The 18,908-nt window shown below is 40.2% G+C and overlaps 1 protein-coding gene across 8 annotated transcripts in view; it reads left to right on the forward strand.

The window, feature by feature from the left end:
* Arhgap26 (Rho GTPase activating protein 26) overlaps positions 1-18,908 on the forward strand; it is a 411,269-nt gene that overhangs the window by 260,461 nt on the left and 131,900 nt on the right. For all 8 annotated transcript variants that reach the window (XM_048811731.1, XM_048811728.1, XM_048811733.1 and 5 more), the window contains exon 17: positions 65-170. In XM_048811731.1, the coding sequence (XP_048667688.1) occupies positions 65-170 (106 nt within the window). The remainder of the gene's footprint in view (positions 1-64; positions 171-18,908) is intronic.

The raw sequence follows: 18,908 nt of genomic DNA on the forward strand, positions 1-18,908 counted from the left end.
TTTGTCTTGTAAAGTGAGTTAGTGGTGACACTGAGAAAATATTACCTCCCTCTTTCATTCCCAGAACTGGAGAACCAGGAGACTCGGGTCTCTGAAATCCACAGCCTTGTTCATCGGCTCCCAGAGAAAAATCGGCAGATGTTACAGCTGCTCATGAACCACTTGGCAAAGTAGGTTTATGACCGATTGCTGGCCCTTTTCTCACCCCAGAAAGTTCTTATCTTTGCAGTAAAGCTGGTCTCAGTTGTGCTTATATTTCCCTCTCCCACTATTGCATCAGGTATGCTGGAGGCTTAGGAAAGAAATGTGTGAAATGTTAACTGCAGTGGATAACAGCAGCAAATGCCAGATGGCCTTTGCAAAGGAGCCTGGGGAAGTGCCCCATGCTAACAAGCCACCAAGCAGAGTTGCAGGGGGAGTTTGCTCTCATGATGATCAAGGGCAAACCAGATTGTGTCATCTATGATACCAGGTCACCAAACAGAGTTTTTAGGGCTTATATGTTCTTTTGATGATCAAGGACAAACAGAAATATGTTGTAGATTTATAGAACTTAGATTTGTAGTCAAGAGGCCTGGATTCTAGAACTGACTGTTATTATCAAGCCACTTAACCACCCCTGGGCAAACCTGAACTCCTATCCCTTAGTGTCTTCCTTTGTTGAGTGTAGCTAAAAGACTCTGCTTATCTATAAGATCGTTGATTTTTAAAGTTATATGTATTAAAGCCTTTGAAGAAGGATAGAGAATAAAGGAATTATTTCTGGCAAATGCTCACTTGCCTTCTGAGATAATCAAAGCATTCAGCAAGGGCCTGATTTTCCTGCTCTGAATATTTACACTGTTGAAATGGTTTTGAATTTTGTGTGTTTACTGTTGCTTAGCCCTTTTCAGAATAGCCTTGCTGACTTCCCTTGCTGTGTCAGTCACTATGTGTGTGTAATGTTCTAAACTTTCATCTACTTTGATGGAATGTTCTTGATTGCAAACTGGAGCAAAAGAAAAGAATGAGTGTGTGATAGTTAACCTGAATCATTAACCCCTAAATTCTACTGAACTGATGTGTTATAAATTTGGCCCTTAACAGCACTTTGTTCATACCATTAAGTCAATCCTTTGGGATAAGGGTAAGTCATCTGAAGGAGATTGTGATGATTAGTTTTCATGTATCTATCAAACACTTTGGATTACCCTTTGGAGAGAAAGTGTGTATGTAGCATAAAGATTTGCATAGGTATTATGAAAAATGTGATTGTTCTGTGAGTTGGTGAGAAGCAACTGGGTAGAGTCAAGAATTGTTCTAGATCAATTTTTTTTCTTGCCATGCCATATCAGAATTGCATGCTCAAAAACAGGAAGCATAACAAAGAACATGTGAATTTCCAGAGAGAATCTTCCCCAAATGTCAAAGAATCCTGATGAAATATGTTTAAAATAATGGGAATCTTAGGCTTTAGAAAGCAGCTCCAGATGCTCTGAAATGACTATATGATGCCTATTCCACACAACTCAGTCAGGTATTTGTTAAAATGTAAAGCTGGTTTCAATGTTAGTTACAAAACCTTGCACACCTGAAAGCCATGCAGAGGAGATTCCAGGTACACACTTCAGCTAACTATATGCAGGGATGCTCATGACCACTTTACGGCCACTGAGGCTTATGGAGGCCCTGAGGCCTGCTGGGAGGAGCTGGAGGAGACTGGTTAGCAGCCAGCTGATCACAGTGGGTCTTTCCCAGCTGTGCAATTAGAATAAGAGTCTAATTGGACTGAAAGAAACCAAGAGTGAATGGTGATCCTGCAGGGCCAGTATTGAATTTTTCCCATTTGTAAATTGCTCTGAGGATTGTTAGGGCTCTTTAAAGAAGGAGGAAAAAAAAAAGATTAACAAAACAGAACTCATAAGGTAGATCTTGAAGAGTTGAGCCAATTCATCTCCTGGTGGGTGGCTCATTTCTCCCTTTTTATCCATCCCTTCTTCCCCTAATCACCTTAAATTCAGTCTATTCTTGTTCACAACCTAAAGCATAAGCCAAGTGGAATATGCAAGTTGTAGCTATGTAACTGACATTTTGCCTTCTAACCAATTTAAATAAATTTGGTTGCTGGAGTTTCTTACTCCATAAGAGCCTTGTGCCTTACTGTTGACACTTGAGAATTTTCTTTGGTTGTATCACATTTCTCTATTCACTGAGTCATGAAGACATCTATGTATAGTACAGCTCTCATGCCATAATGTGAGTTGGTCCAAGCTGGTGTTAGAATTCACTTGACTCCACTTCTCCCCATGCTGTTTCTTGGTCTGTAGAGCCTCCGATTTAAAATGCCCTTGGGGAGGGCCATAGGCATAAGTGAGCACTGTAAATTCAGGAGTTTTATCTAGTTCTCAGAAAATTCTTTGGCACCCACAGGAGTTCTAAGGTTCCACTTAAACTAAATTCTCATTTACAGTACTGTCCTTATTTTAAAATCCAGCAGGAAGGGAAAGATAACTTGGGATACAAGCTTTTGTATAATTCCAGTTTTCTCAGGTTCAGATTTACCCTAGGATCTGCCTTGGCTATTGTTCCTCTGGGTCACTTACTTAATGGTCAGCTTCCTTCCTAAGTTTTGGTTTCAGGGCCAATGCTTCTGGAAAACCCAGTGTTTACTTCTCTCATTACCTACTGTTTGCCTCATGCATCTCAGGCCTCTGGTTCAAAGGCAAGACATTCTGTTTTGTGTATTTTTAAAAGTACTTGTTTGAAACATTCTCCAAAATTGATTTCCTTTAGCTCTGAGGGAAAGTTAAGACATTTTACATTTTAATCCCGAGGAAAAATTCATTCAGAGGGGAAAAAAGTCTTGGAGGGAAAGGATAAAAACTCCAAATCTCTAAAGCAAATGATTACCGAGGAGCATCTAAATCACAGACGTGTTGGGCTTGTTTCAGACCTCAGAGAGAACATAAAAATTATAGGCAGGCCTGAACATATTTTTGTCATTCCAGTTTAAATCTACTATGATAATTAGATTATTTTTCTATTTGGATCTTGGAATCTGGTATACAGTCTGAAATCATGTGTCTCAGAGCATGGTTAGAATCACCTTGGGTGCTTGTTTACATTGGCATTTATGGGCCTCATTCTGAGTCTACTAAATCAGACTCTACCTATAAATATCTATTTCTGATTTATTTTCCAGGCAATTATTATACAGTATTTTTGAGAACCACTGGCCTACAAAATGGGCCATATGTAAGGTATTCTAGATAAGAGAAATAGTGCTAAATAGAATATGGATTAGGATTAAGGAGGGTATTAGTGATAGAAAAAAGAAACTTAAACCTTCAAGTTCAAAAGGTTTTCTTGTCATGATCGAATTAGTAAAGAAAAAAAATCCTGTTTTGATTTTCCAGTATGTTGCAATTTGTCTTTGCATTAAATTGGGCTTTTAGGAAATGTCTTTGTTTGAAAATCATGCATACAGCATTTTTTTATTTATATATGACAGTGGAATGCATTACAATTCTTATTATACGTATAGCATAAAGCATTTTTAATTGTGAAAAAATCATCCCAAACTAGCTTTGTATCTTTGTGAAAATTATTCTATATCATTTGTACCCTGGTTTTCTGAATTTCTAATCAATTGTGAGATTCTGTGTTTTTATCAAGTGGGCGTGGAGGTGGGTACCAGTGACGAGAGAAAAAATTCCCCATCTTATAATTGTAGAAGGAAATAAGAGTAGATGAGTAATAAAGACTAATTTCATGGTAGTTTCCTGATGTTTACATATTATGATGACTCCAAGTATGTTTTGTATCCCCACACATACTGTTCATAGTGGCTCATCCTAACTTTATTACAGTGTTTACATCTTGCAGGATGATTTCAAAGTACACCCCATTCATCAGGAGTCACTATTAAAAATACCTTTTCACAGATAGTTTTCCCAAAACACTTAGAAATAAATCTTAGTTTCTTTCCTTTTTTGGAGCAACTATTCCTTTGTTGCCTAAGTGTTGTGAGAGAGGCAGAGCCTTGTCTTGCTTCTCCAAGGAGGCATTGTATTATATGGGATGCCTTGGGCTGTAAGAAACAGAAAATCCAATTCAAAATGGCTTCAACAATAAAGAAATCTACTGTGTCACTACAAAAAATCACAAGAGTTGGTTCTTTCTTGGCCCATGAAGGACTCAGGGTATTTCCTTGTTCCTGCTCAGCCAGTCTCATTGTAATGGCCATCTTCTCCTAGGATCACTAAGATATTACACTGTGTCCTCCGATACCAAGGCTGGTGAAAGCAGAGGAGGCATTATTTCTTCTTTTAGTCTCTTGAAAAGCTATGAGGATACTTTTCCCAGATACTCTCCAGTAGACTTCCCATCACATCTCATCGGTCCAAAGCAATCACCTGCAAGGAGAAAGGACCCACCATGATAATTTTAGGCAAAAGCTCTACCACTGAGCTACATCCCCAGCCCTCCCTGATAATTTTACACCAAAGAAAGTTTACCTGAGCCACTCATAGGAGGCAAGGATACTGGAATAAAAGCAGAGCCTCGACTAGGAAGCCCACAGTCTCTGCTACAAATAATCTTAATAAAATAACCTCCATGAAAGAGCATTAAGTTTAGTGAACGATCTTTGCATAGTGTGCTAACTCAGTCAAGACTCGTGGGACCCCATGGCCAACTTGGGAGAAGAGATGAATACATTTGCAGTGTGGGCACACAGGCACTAAATTATGAGTTTGATAGTAGAAGGTAAGAGAGAGGAATTAAGAAGGCAAAACTGCCTTCAGTCCCACTGCATCTTTCCTTTTTCTTGTTGGTATTTTCAGTACCCAGTTGTCTATGTTTATTTTGATCATCTGTTACATGCTGTGAATTTCCAAAAAGAATAAAATTTAATTGATCACCAGAATTATGGAAAAAAAAAAACCATTGTGGGACCAACACTCAGCATACAAGTGAGAACTTATCAAAATGTATAGATTTCATTGGCAGAAATTTTCAAGGATTGAGCATCTAGAGGGTTGGCCTTTTTTTCATTCCTATGACTAAAGGCTGAGTTCTTCAGGTATCCCTGCTAATTGAGAAAATGTATTTATATTTCCTTAATGATCTAGAAACAGTGGATTGAGTTCATGTGCAAATGCCAATGGTTGTAAAGAAAGTCACTGGAAGGTCTTTGACACCAAGGAGGATGGGCAGGCTCTGGTAGTTAAGAAGCATTTCTTTAATTTCAGGGTCAGAATAAAAGGAGGTGGGTAGTTGGGTGCAGTGGGGCATGCCTTTAGTCCTAGTGACTCAGGAGGGTGAGGCAAGAGGATTGCAAATTCCAGGCTAGACTGGGCAATTTAGTGAGAGCTTGTTTAAAAAAAGAGCTGAGCATTGATATTTGGCATTAACACGTATCTTATAGATACTCCAGTATTCCTTCTTCCATCCCAAGTCAGAAAGATAAAGTTAACATAGTGATGAGCTGTTGAACACATGAAAAGAGCTAGTTATTTCTTAGCCATCAACACTATGCCAAACAAAATAGCTGAGGAACTTTACAAAGCACATTTAAAGCAAATAGTACTTTTGAGGTGATGACTTTCCAAGGTGGAAAGTTCCTGTGAGCTCCTCTGGCTGCCATCCGTCAGCCAGATAGGCTGGCTCAAAAACCTTTGTTCTCTAGTAATCAGTGGACACCCTTCTGTTGCTAGTGCAGAATTGCATGGCTGGACCACTGGGGTGTGGCCTGACCTCATAGAGACCACTGACACATTCTCTGTTCCCATTCCCATTTGTCTTCTCCCTCATCAACTCCACCCTGAAGGGATAGTTCTAGTGATTTGAACCCTTATCTCTCTCTTGAATCCTTTCACTTCTTTCTGTGTGCTTCACTAACTCCCTAGTCTAAGCTGCCACGTCTTTCCCAGACTTCTTGCAAAGCCCCCTCCCTGGTTGCTGTGGCTCCCTTCCAGCCCACAGAGTGTCATCCCTGCTACCAAGGAACTTTGAAAATGGGCAGGTCTCAACATGTGATTCCTTGGCTTACTAAAACTTCAAAGGCATTTTTCCTACTGGTTTTAAGATAAAGCCCTGGATATAGCCCTACGGCATTGTTTGAACCCAGCACTTTCCCAAATCTTCAGCCTTATCCTATGGCTCTCAGGATCACCATTGTGTTCCTACTGTGTGACACACAGTAGATGCTCAGGAACATATGTTGAGTTGAAACATGAATATTCTCTTGACCATTTCTCCAACATTCTCTTCTCCTGCTCCATCTTCTTCCTTTGTGCAGTTCATTTTCTTCTTTCTGCCACGGCCCTTCCCCAGCTTCTGCCTGCCAAAGGCTACCTTGTTCAGGCTTTGGCTCACATGCCTCTGCCTATGAGATCCATTCCTGGTTCAAGTGCCCTCTTGCTTACCTTAGCTCCCATGGCCTCTCTTGTTGCTCCCTTTTTAAAGGTACCACTGTCTACCTGTGGAACAGTTTGCCAGGTGCATCTCTTATTTGAACTACATTAGAAGCTCCCAAGGGATGGAGAGTCTTTCTCCCATCTTTCTTTCTTTACCTAGAAGAGCTCTAGCTGGAGCAGCTCACGTGTATACTCTTTGCTGATATTGCCCCACACGTTATTGTTTAAAAACTTTAAACAAGTAGCAAATACTTTGAAAGGGGTTAATTTTTACTTGAAATATTCCAGTCTCTATGCTGACAGTTGACTGGAGCTGAGTAGAAACCAGAGCCTGTCTTCTGGGGTGTGCCTTCTCCAGTTTGCCTTAGCTCCACACAGTCGGGATTGTCTCTTGCACCTGGCCCACTTCTTACATCCGGCCCACTTCTAGCATTCCTCCTGCTTGGCTGTGTATAGGCATGAAAGGGTTTTCAATCCCTAGCCAGCCTGTCTGCTTCACCCAAAAGAAGAGCCCAGTATTTGCTGATCACATAAATGAGCAAGCAGAATTGGGCTGGGAGAGTTACTTCCCTCACTTGGTTCTTTTTTTTCTCCTGAAAGACTTATTATTTTTGATAGATTGGAGGTCCCTGGAGGAAGCGGGAAATACTGCTTCCAGGCCTATTTATGCTTACAGGGCAGGGAAAAAAAGTGTATTTTTTTTTTTTAAAGACTAAGAATGGATTCTCAAAGGACCTTCTCCAGCTATTTTTGGCAGAGCCAAAGGAAAATCTATTTAAAGGGACACTGCAAAGAGGACAACCGCATATTTTAAAGCAAACAGACAACTTAGCGCTTTAAATTAATGGAAATGTAGAAGAAGAAATCAGAGCTCACTCCTTATTTAGCCTAGCTGCCAGACTTTCACTTACTTTCAGCATAAGAATTTCTCTGGTCTGTGGCTTTCCATCCTCAGGGTTAGGAGAAAGAAAGATACAAGTTCAGTTTAAATTTTTTTGCTTAAAAAAAAAAAATCAACAGAATTCTGAATTCAAGGAACTACATTTTTCCCACCCTGTGGAACGCCCATTCTCCAAGGGGAAATGCCTGACTTCAAGCTGTTAATCCTCCACAGTCTTAGGGCTTCTTTGATTTGGGCCTCTAGTTTGTTTTGAGTTGTTCCACTTAATGTTTGGATTTATTTTTTCAATGACTTTGCTGTTTTCTGATTTGCTTCTTCCTTTTTTGAGCTCCAGAGTCACCCATGGAGTTTCCTCTCAAATTCATAGAGGAGGATTCTCTCTTTTCCATTCTTAGTTGCCACCCCTTTTTATTTTAGGGGTATTATAAGAGCAAGAGTATCAACAAATGTGACCATACCTTAGTTTCTACTTTACCAACACTTTGCAAACCATGGCCATGTTCCTCTCATGCATTGGCCAGGGAAGCAGGGTCAGCAGTCTCTCTTTTGAGACACTGGAGTCCATTCTTGCCTTTTCATTATGCAGTGAGCATTATTAGCCACACTTATCTTCTTACACTGACTGATTTTTCACCAATTCTTCACAACAGTTGTGGCTCCAATGTGGCAGGGCAGATTTCCAGGTACTTGAAATGCATCTTTCCAGGCTGAGAGCAGTGGTTAAGAGATAACATTCTGCAGCCAGACTGCCTGATTTCATCTTGTTTCTCCTATAAATTTGCATGAATTACTTCTCTATTCCCAAGTTTCCTTATCTGAACACAGGGGTGATAACAATTGTATTAGAAACTTTTAAATTAACTCACCAGCTTCTCTTGCTTCTCCTGTCTGTATTGTAGTCACCACGGCAGTGACCATTTCTCTGTGTCCTCTAGCTCAGTTTGTGCAGCCTGATAGCTGGTAGCCTCCTGCCCACACCATGCGCCCCATGCTTCTTAGCCCTTACCCACAACCCTCAGAAGCATGACACGGATGGCATCCACACGCCTATAGCCTGGAAGCCAAGGATGTTAAAGCGTTCCAGGGGGAAAGCCTTTGGCCAGTGGGAGATGGAGTTGGGGATCTGAAGTGGCTCTCTTTGAAGATGGATCCAAGAGATTGAATGTTAGTTCTTGAACAAGGTGGTAGCTATCTTCTCTCGTTCCTCCTGAGAATCTCCTCATAAAGTAGTATCTGAAAGCTTTCACATATTTCAGTCTCTTCTTTAGGGGAAACCTAAAGTAAGGCAATAATAGGACCTATCCCTTTAGAGTTGTGACAATTAAATTAAATCCACATTAAACTCTTCTTTGAAGAGTATCTAGCATGAAGTCTACTCCTCTGTCAATGTTAACTTTAGTAATTTGTTTGAGAATTAAACCAAAAGGAACCATTCTGGCTGACTGGATGGGGCTCTTTCACAGTTAAGAAAAACCTTTAGGGCTATGTGCTGAAAACAGTGTGTGCACGCGCACACACACACACACACACACACACAGCTCCCTTCTGCTTGGAAGATTCCCCCCTTTCCCCTTTCTCTCTCTCTCTCTCTCTCTCTCTCTCTCTCTCTCTCTCTCTCTCTGTCTTTCTTCCCCCACCCCATTTATTTTTGTTTTGCTATTGTTTTCTTGGCTGTTTGTGTGCATTTGGTCCAAGGGCTGAGCATCTCACCCTTCCTAGCAAAACATGAGCCAGCACAGGGCCAGCTGTTCATATCTGGTTTCAGGTCCCACCTTATACCAAACCTCACACTTCTCTGTGAGGATTCAGGGCTCACCATGATTCAATGCCAGGTGGAGCAGAGCACCTGTAAGCTGAGAGGGGCTGACTTCCATAGGAGGCAGCTCTTCCTCCCCTTCCCTACCCCCCTTGTGTTCCCCCTCCCCCTTACCCTCCTGCTTCTTGGTGTTGCAAGGCTGATTTCATCTCAGAAGCAGCTGTCTTTGCTGCAGTTTAATAACTCCTAATTTCCTGAAGGGGGACAACACGTTATATCATGAAGACTTATCTTAGTCTGCATGGTCTGGAAATTTCCACTCATCTTTGTGATCTTTGAAATGCTTCTCTTCATGAGGGACTCTGACTTTCCTTCTGTGTGTCTTAGTTTCGTGTCCTCTCAGATGCATTCTTGGATTAAACATTACCATCCACTGTGAAAACTGCCCCTGCCTCCCAGTTTATCCACAAGTATGGTCTTCATGTGGATTTCCTTCCTGAGTTACTGAAATTTGTAATGAAGTAGCAATCTACATTGTAAGGAAGGTTGCGCATATATTCAACATCATTCTGTTTTGCTAGATACTTTGTCTCTTTTGCAGTTTAACTCATAAAAGGGTTTGAGAAAGGTTTAGGGGCTAGGGATGTGGCTCAAGCAGTAGCGTGCTTGCCTGGCATGCGTGTGGCCCGGGTTCAATCCTCAGCACCACATACAAACAAAGATGTTGTGTCCGCCGAAAACTAAAAAATAAATATTAAAAAATTCTCTCTCTCTCTCAAAAAAAAAAAAAAAAGTTTTAGGTGTGTGAACTGTGGTTATCAGTCCTTTCTGCTTTCTCACATGTACAGGAATATTTTTCTTTAGGCAGTTCACCATCCTGATTTAGTGTTTCCAATTTGGTATTATTAACTGTAAATCATTTTTTTTCTGGATTCTATTCATTAAATTGTAGAGGAACCCAATATGATTGATGTGATAGTATTTTGCAAGATATTCTGCACTTGATGGAGCAGAACATTGGGTTGAATAAAATCATTTTATTAAAGTCAGACCTTCAGTGAGAAAATGAGATACCTAACCTAGGCCTCAAAAAAGAGTTGATATATTAGTTTTTGGTTGTAAGCAACAGATGTTAACTATGGCTAATTAAAAGAAGGAAATTTATCAGAAAGTTTCTAGGTCAATCACATAATAGAAAGTAGAACCTTCAGACATTGCAAAGTAACCCCACGTATCCTCCTGGGGCCTGGCATCCTACAGCATTTTCCTAGGCTATTGCCTCTTCTGTTGCTCATTCTGTTGTTCTTCTGTTCCCATTGAAAGAGGACTTCTATGAGCTGCTTCCACCAATATCCACAAACTTATACCTATGTTTCTATCACCCCTCTTCCGTGGTAGAGGAACAGGTAGTGTTCCTACCTGAAGGCAGGTAGGAAGGTCTCTGCCTACCTTCCTGGGGCTCTAGAGCCAATCGATTCCCAGCTGCATCCAAAGGATTTGGCTCCAGCAGTTTCCCCTATTATATAGAGTCTTCCCTCTATATGATTAACTCTTCTATCTCTATTGACTCTTTTCCACCAGCACATAAACATGTGGTAATTTCTGCAATGCTTTAAAAACCAAGAAAACAGCCAGATGTGGTGATACACACCTGTAATCCCAGTAACCCAGGAGGATGAGGCAGGAGCATCGCAAATTCCAGGCCAGCCTCAGCAATTTAGCAAGGCCCTACGCAACTTAGTGAGACCTTGTCTCAAAATAAAAAAATTAAAAGGCCAGGGATGTAGCTAAGTAACAGAATGCTCCTGGGTTCAATTCTCAGTACCCATTCCCCACCAAAAAAAAAAAAAAAAAAAAAAAAAAGAGAGAGAGAGAGAGAGAAAAGAACTGTAAAGAACCTTTCCCAGGCCTGGGGCAGTGGCCCATGCCTGTAATCCCAGCAGCTCAGGAGGCTAAGGCAGGAGGGTTACAAGTTCAAAGCCAACCTCAACAATTTAGCAAGCACTAAGCAACTCAACTGAGACCCTGTCTTTAAATAAAATATATAAAAAAGGACTGGGGATGTGGCTCAGTTGTTGAGCATCTCTGGGGTTCAGTCCCCAGTACTGAAGAAAAAGAAAACAAAAAGAAGAAAAGAAAAAAAGAAAGAAAAGAACTTTCCCAATCCCATTTCCCTTTCTAGACTACGTAGTAGGAGACACTCAGAAATTATTTGTTCAATAAGTGAATGAAAGAGCGGAAGTTATCCAGGCAATTCATGATGTCCTACCTTTGCAGTGTCTCAGCTCCAACCCCTTAGGTCCTCATGTGACTCCAGTGCATTCCTAGTTTAGAGTTGTCGTGGCCTTTCTTGGGTAATGCCAGGAAGTGGTGGAATACTTAACTTTTCTTGATAGGACTTTATGTAATGGGAGAAAGGCACCCAGTTAGAAATTGTCTAAGGAAAAATTGGATGCTTTTATTCAAAGGATTCTAGACAGGTATTCACAATATTTATGTTTGCTTAAATGCAGTTCTTGGCCATAAAGAATCCTGTTTCATATTAGAAGCTTCAGGCTTTGGCACAAATATTAACTTTATGGGGGAGCTTGTATGTGCCTGATAACCTTGTTATACACCATTATGTGGCTATGCAAGTGGATCTACCCCTGAGCCACACCCACAGCTTCCTTGTTTTTGTTTATTTTTCCAAAAAGAAAAAAAAAATTCCTCCCAGAAGTCTTCATTTTAGGAAAGCTTCTTATAGAAGATAGGGCCATAATAATAACAAATATAACACAACAAACATAAGCATTCAGATGTTTCTCTAATACCTGGTTACACAGCTTCATTCCCCAGAATGCTCGATTCTGTGTTTGCATGAGCTGGTACTTCACTCCTCTCACTGCATGTCTTTGGATATGCCCTGGATCCAGATTCATTTGCAGTGGTGTTTGTTGGAGTGAAGGTGCTAGCTTGGTTCACCAGCCCCGCAAAACTGGGCATAATTAAACATGTTTCCTTAAGTCACCAGGAAAATGGGGATTTCCCATACCTCTTAGTCCACCTGGCTAGTCATATTTTCTCATCCTCTGTATTGTTATTTTTATACTTTAAAAACTATACTTTCCTTCTTACTTAGAACTGTCACATAAACTGCTTTACATGCTACCTAATTATGAGTCTCTCTTTCTCTGTCACAGCCTATCTTACAGTGTCATTCTCCCTGGCCCTAGCCAGATGATTAATGAAGAAAAGAACAGTGGCAAAAAAATATAGATTATCCTTTTCCTTGTCGTGGCAGTAATACAATGTGATTCCTGACATGAGTAGGCACATTAGAAATTATTTGACTCATGGTTAAGTCTGATCTTACTCAACTGAAACTTAAGGCCACCCTTGTATGTCTTGATGCTTTCTGCCACTTCAGATGCTCCCTTTAGCAGGTGGGGCAATCCAAAACTGAATTCCTAATAAACTAGTCTATGAAGGACCCAGGATGGTGCCTTATATTAAGAGATAACACAAATAAAAGTCCAAGTGAAGCACTTTCATAGCAAAAAGTCTACATTACATGCCAATGATTGTTAAAGGGACCTCCTCATACCCCTGTGTTCTTTGTGATTTGACAGCCTATGGAAAACTATGCTCTCCAGTGTCATCCATCACCAGGAGCCTCTCACTTAGCTGGCTTGGACAAAGTTAAGTGAGATAAAGACATGGTACCATCTGTCTGGCATCCTCATTCATTTCAACGTGTATTAATTTCTTTAGCCCTGCTATGGACTTAGCCAAGTTGCTAATTATTTATTTCTATCTGGGGGCTGCAGGGGAGAACATTGGCCTAACATGCAGAGTTCTTATCCTGCATGTTTACAAACTCATTTTATGCACAGCCTTGAGTTCACTTACAAGGCCTTCACTCTCTTCATCTACAAAATGAAAGGGATTCTTTTTTTTATTTTTTAAAAAAACTATGTACACACACACAATGCAGTCAAGGAAAACAGTCTACAAGGTAGCCACTGATATCCAAACTTTGGGTTTTCTTCTCTTGGCTTCTTTATTTTTGAATTTTTATATAATAACCATGTGTGCTATTTAAAAAGATATAATTATTTTTAATGAGAGGAGCAGTCTCTGACTCGGAACCCCTGAGACATCTAGGATGTTATGCAGCAGGTCTGGGTGGGACAGGACAGGACAGTCAATCCTGGTTATTCTGAGACAGAATCCCTTTTGTCTGCTTTGGTCTGTCTTGTCTGTTTCTCTGCTCATTTGCATCCCCGTACAGAGACTGGGCAGCAGACACCAGGAATGAAAATACTGGAAATGGTAAAACTTTATAAGTTGAAAGAGTTTTTGTGTTTGGTTTTGTTCAATTGATTGTTGCTTACTTTAAATAGTAATACTAATTTCTTGTAACTAAATCAATTTATTTTACTGACTTCCATAGCCATAATTAAATGTGAGCTTCATCCTTATATAGAACTGGTTTAAAAAAACAGAAAAATAAGGAGACTTGCTGCTTGTTTCTGCATTGTTTCTTTTTATCTTATTTGCAGGTACTAAAGGGGTCTATAAGCTTTTTATCCATCTTGGATCTTGCTTTTCTCTTTTTCTTCTTCTCAGTATATCCTAGTTTGTCTGGTATCCTGTGATTTTTTTCATCTACCTTTTGGTCCAGATCTGCTGAGTAATGAGACCTGCTGTTAGTTTTTGTATGACCCATGAAGAGTTTTTGTTTTTTACATTTCAAAGTAATTGAAAAGAAAAAACCAAGAGAAATATTTCATGGCACATGAAAATTACATAGAATTCAGATTAGATTTTGGTGTTCATAAAACTATATTGAAACAGAACTGCTCTCAGCTGCAATGACAGGTGAAAAAGTTGCAAAAGACTAAATATTTACCATTGACCCTTGAGAGAATATGTCTGCCCAAACTCCTATGCTAGAGACTTCTTTTTCACTGGATGTCTTAGAGCTAAGACCCGTTGAGATATGCTAACTTATTCAACAGCTACTAGATTTCCTACTCATGCCAGATGCACGATGCCAGACACAATGAGCACAAGACCTTCCCTGTTAGGAGGCAGTAACTCACAGCCCAGAGAGGAGACTGGGCATGGGCATGTCCACAGGTAAACCACAGCCCAGTGTAGGGTGCAGTTGTGGGAACTGGAGAGGAGACTGACTGTGTGAGAAGGCAGGAAGTTAAGAGGTTATCATTTAAATTATAACACTAGAATTGTTCTGTTTAGTTGTTACCTAGAATAAGAGTTGTCATAATTTTTATGCGTCTGCCTTTAGCATTTCAATTGTACATAAAAATTATTGCTCTATAACAAGGACAACACTTTACAGAGCTATCTAAGTAAACATTGTATACGATGATTTTAATTTGTTATCAAAATATAAATGTTTCTTTGAAGAATCACTATTGCCTAGCCATACATGAGCAAGAGAATAGATTTTTAGGTTAAAACTGCAATTTTAACTTACTTTGAGTTTTTAAAAAATATTTCTCTATACATTTAACAAAAGCTAGACTACTATACTAGGGATGTTTGCTTTTTAGATAGAAAGAAGAGTGGGCCTATTCAAGATTTCCTGAATCGTAATTGGGGGTTGGGGGTGAGAGGAACAGCAAGGATCTCTGTTATTTATAAGCTTCCAAGTGATTTCTGTTTATACAGAAGTCTGGGCCATACTACTATGGATAATGTTGACCAAAGATACATCTTCAAAGTTATTATTGATTTTATTGTTAAATTTTATCTTTATTTTTGTTTTTATCTATTTGGGGGTTACCGGGGATTGAACCCAGGTTCACATCCCCAGCCCTTTTTATTTATTTTTTTTTTAATTTTGAGACAACATCTCAGTTGCTTAGAACCTCACTAAGTTGCTGACTATATTTTTCAAACTGTTTTCTTTTCCCTATCATCCTTCTCTGTCCTCCCTGACATAGAGCTTTTTAAAGTTCCTCAACGCAGTGTGAAGGAATACATCTGATGTCTAAAAACTTGTCCTCCCTCTTCTATTCCTTTCCTTTTCATTTTGGAAAAAAAAGAAAGGCAAAATATACAAAAAATAATTTGAGATACATTTATATACACATGTATAAACATATTTGTATGTTTTTCTCTAATTTTTCATGTATATATTTGTGCATATATGAATAATTATATGACAGTTAACATTTATCATATTTGCTGTCTCCCCTGATGTTGACATTGAAATCCTCTTTGGTATCCTCACCCTCCTGTCATTCCTGTTGCCTTCCAGTGGAAAGTATTAACATGACTTTTTAACTGTTTTGATACTTTAAAACTGATATTTTGTGTGTATGTCCAAGCAGAGGTCATCTCATATTTATGTATGTCATAATTTCCACTAATGGTGTTGGGGTGTGCTTTATCAGCTTGTGTTTTTCACTCAATTTTATCTTTTTTGAGATAACTGCTAGCTTATTCCTTTAAATGCTGTGTAAGTATGCCAACATTATTTAATCCCTTTCCCCACTGACGAACACATAGAGTTGTTTCATTTTTCTGCCATTACAGACAATGCTATAGTGAACATCCTTGTAAACATCCCTCCGTGCATGTGTGAGATTTGGTAAGATACATTCCTAGAAATGGAATTACAAGGATGTACATAGCTTCTGTTTTTCTTGATATTGCCAAATTATTCTCCACAATGACTGAATCTGTTTATATACCTAACATACTTTTCATTTTGGCCTGACAGCTAGATTTAGAGACAAAATACTTGGGAGGGCACTGCCTTTCTCCCAGGCAGTGTTCTGAGCTCTTTGAATGCATGAAGTATGTAGGAGTCGTTAATTGCCATTTAACTTGAATTGTAAAAGATGTAAGCAGGTTAGCTAGGCTACAGGGGTTAGAGTGGAGGTGGGTGGAATGCATTCCAAGCCAAGAAGTAGAACAGCTTGGCTGAAGGCCTAGAATATCAGGGAAGAAAAAGAATCAAGGAACCAAAGGGACCAATCTCTTCATAGAATTTGATTCACAGGGCTGGTATTGAACCACCCAGAGAGATCTGACATAGAAACACCTCAGCTCCTGACCTTCTTGTTGTCCTTGCTGGGGCTTTAGCAGATCCTGTTTATTCTAAAATGTGGAGGCTCTTAAACCTCTGCCAAAGGCCTCCCTAAAGAAGCCCTAGTTCCCCAGGCGCCCAGCAGCAGCAGACACAACTCTCCATTGCAGATGATGGGGCTCCTGTCTAAACAGTCACCATGGCTATACAGTGCCACCTTTTCTGGCTTGCAAAGATTCTGAGGCCCTGCTGGTATCTTTGTAGAAGTCTCTGTAGATTAGTCTGAAATTTCTGGGTAGGATGAGGAATTTCTAAAAGTGAACTGTGCAATCAAAGAAAAGTCTCCTTGACTCAGTGTGTGTAGCCATCTGGACCACCTAGGGGGCTTGAAGATTAGAACCACTTGCTGCTCTGTAGCCTCTCAATAAAGAGAGAGGGAACTCCCACTGTTGGTGCCTGGGCTCCTGTTTCCCTGGGTGCAAGTTGAGCATGTCTCCCAACCCTGCTTTCCAGGAATGTGCTTAAGCCCCTGATCGCCTCTGGCCTCTGCTGCTGTCCACAAGGCAGTCAGTCTTTGCATGCTTTCTCATATGTTTTACCACCATTGAAGTGAACCAAAACTACTGCATTGTACCGTCTGCGAATGACAGGAAGATGGAAGAAAACAATACCAGCAAGCTAACTAGTGAAGAAAGAAAAATCTTAACAGAGGTTAGGTTCCTGAGTTACTCAGCCAACAATGTTATAGTAGCTCAATAAAAATGAAGTTTAGGGCTGTGAGTGTAGCTCAAGGGTAGAACACTTACCTAGTAAGCATGAGGCCCTGGGTTCCATCTTCAACACTAAAAAATAAGAAAGAAAGAAGTACAGATGTAGTCAGTTTGGATTCCAAGGTGATGGGTTAGCAGGGCTAGACCTAGGTGAGCAAGAGAGACAGACACACAGGAGCAGAATCAAGGAGAGAGTAACCTGCAACAAATTTGAGAGTGAGAGTCTCCCTGAATTTTCATACAGGCATCTTTCTTGCCTCACCACATCCTCTCCTTGGCTGGGTTTAAATTCCCATTTGGGTCTTTTTGATAGTATTTTGACTTTGGTTTCTTCCTCTCATTCCCTCAGCTATGGACAGTTGATAGTGCTAGAATATTATTTTCTTCAGTCTGTCTTTAGTTTGCTATTTCAGACTACATCTTTAATTTTTTAGCAATCATTGGGAAGAAAGGGCATCAGATACAGAATTTTGATTTAGAGAAAACTTTGCAGGATTGTGTTGCTACTTATCATGGATAATTGAACAACCCCTGCCTCCCCACACACACACTTACACACCATTAATATCAATAAGTAATAGCTGGCTCTATGTAGGACTGGGGCAAAAACAAACAGGAACAGGTGGGTTTGATTTGCTTAGGAACTGGAAAAGCAACTTTAGAGACTTTCTTAGCATCTGCACTCTTTGAGTTCATAAGTGCTTTTTTGAAGGCTGACTGGTGGAACAGGTGGTTGTGGAGGCATGGCATTTTTGTGTCTAAGAACCAGTCTTGCAGTCATGAACATAATCTCTTGTACAGGTTCTGCAAATGCAAAACTCAAAGGCAATTTCTAGCTGAATTGGGCAAGAACAATTTTGGGAAAGACTCAGAGGTTATCCATTTATCACATGTTTAATATTTTCTTTGGTTTTTGCATAACCAATTCACAGAATAGTTTCTCTCTTTTGTTGGGAGTTGTTATGGTTTGGATCTAAAAATGTCCCCCAAAGAGCTCAAAAATCTAAAAATGTCCCCCAAAGAGTTGTCCTCTGCCACCACCCTTCTGCCATGCATAACACCATAAATGGCAATTGCACATCTGGCTTCATGTGACAGGTCACAGTCAAAATGCAATCTCATTGGTATAAAATTACCTTTAGGCTCTGTGTATAAGGTGTATGTGAAACATAATTTAATATTTTGCCTAGGGGCCCATCTCCAAGATATCTCATTATGTACATACAAATATCCACAAATCTCCCCAAATTGGAAATTTGAAGCTTAACATTCCAAAGATTTCAGCTGAAGGATCCTCAACCTGTACTAAGAAATGTACACATCTGAGTGGAAGTCAATTTGGAAACAGCAAAGGCTGGGAGGGCATCAGGGACCTATCTAGTTGGACAACAGAACAAGTTAGATGGTGTAGGCCTACAGAAAGAAACCATTTTCTTGATCCCCATATACCTTGAGGTAAGCCCGTCCTGCTTTGCAGACTGCTAGAGCAGAGGCCTCCCACCTTGCAACTTCTCTGTTTTCATCCTCCAGAAGTATCTGTAAACACCTTCACTTGCAGCCTTTGCTTTAACTTTTGCAACCAGGCTGACTCTTTGCTCTTTGCACTTAGTGTGGGAGAAAGTCATAGGGATCACAGGAAGCAGGGTTTGCCATTCAGAGTGAGCCATGCTGTGTAACTAATTTGATTATCACATTTAACTGAAAACACCTGCAGGGTCTGCAAGACTGACTACAGCCGGCCTTGTATTGTCAGCCCCAAACAAACCCTTCTCACTGTCAGAGTGGATCAAATGAATGTGGTTTTAAACATATGTGCCTTTTGGGTCTGCATCATCTCTGTGGCTCCTTGGGATAGAACTGGGGTGCACAGAAAACCCGTTTTGTCTTTGGATTCTTCCCTACAGCCTTAGCATGGAGGCATTTGTAGAAATTGATCCAGTGGCTCACTGTGCCCAAGGAAAGTGATCTTGTTTGGTGCGAGTTTTGTAAGCCCTGAGGGGAACCTAAGATGCAGAATTCTCCTGGTACTCAAAGCCCA

This window comes from Marmota marmota, unplaced genomic scaffold (genome assembly GCF_001458135.2).
Source record: "Marmota marmota marmota unplaced genomic scaffold, marMar, whole genome shotgun sequence".
NCBI lineage: Eukaryota > Metazoa > Chordata > Mammalia > Rodentia > Sciuridae > Marmota > Marmota marmota.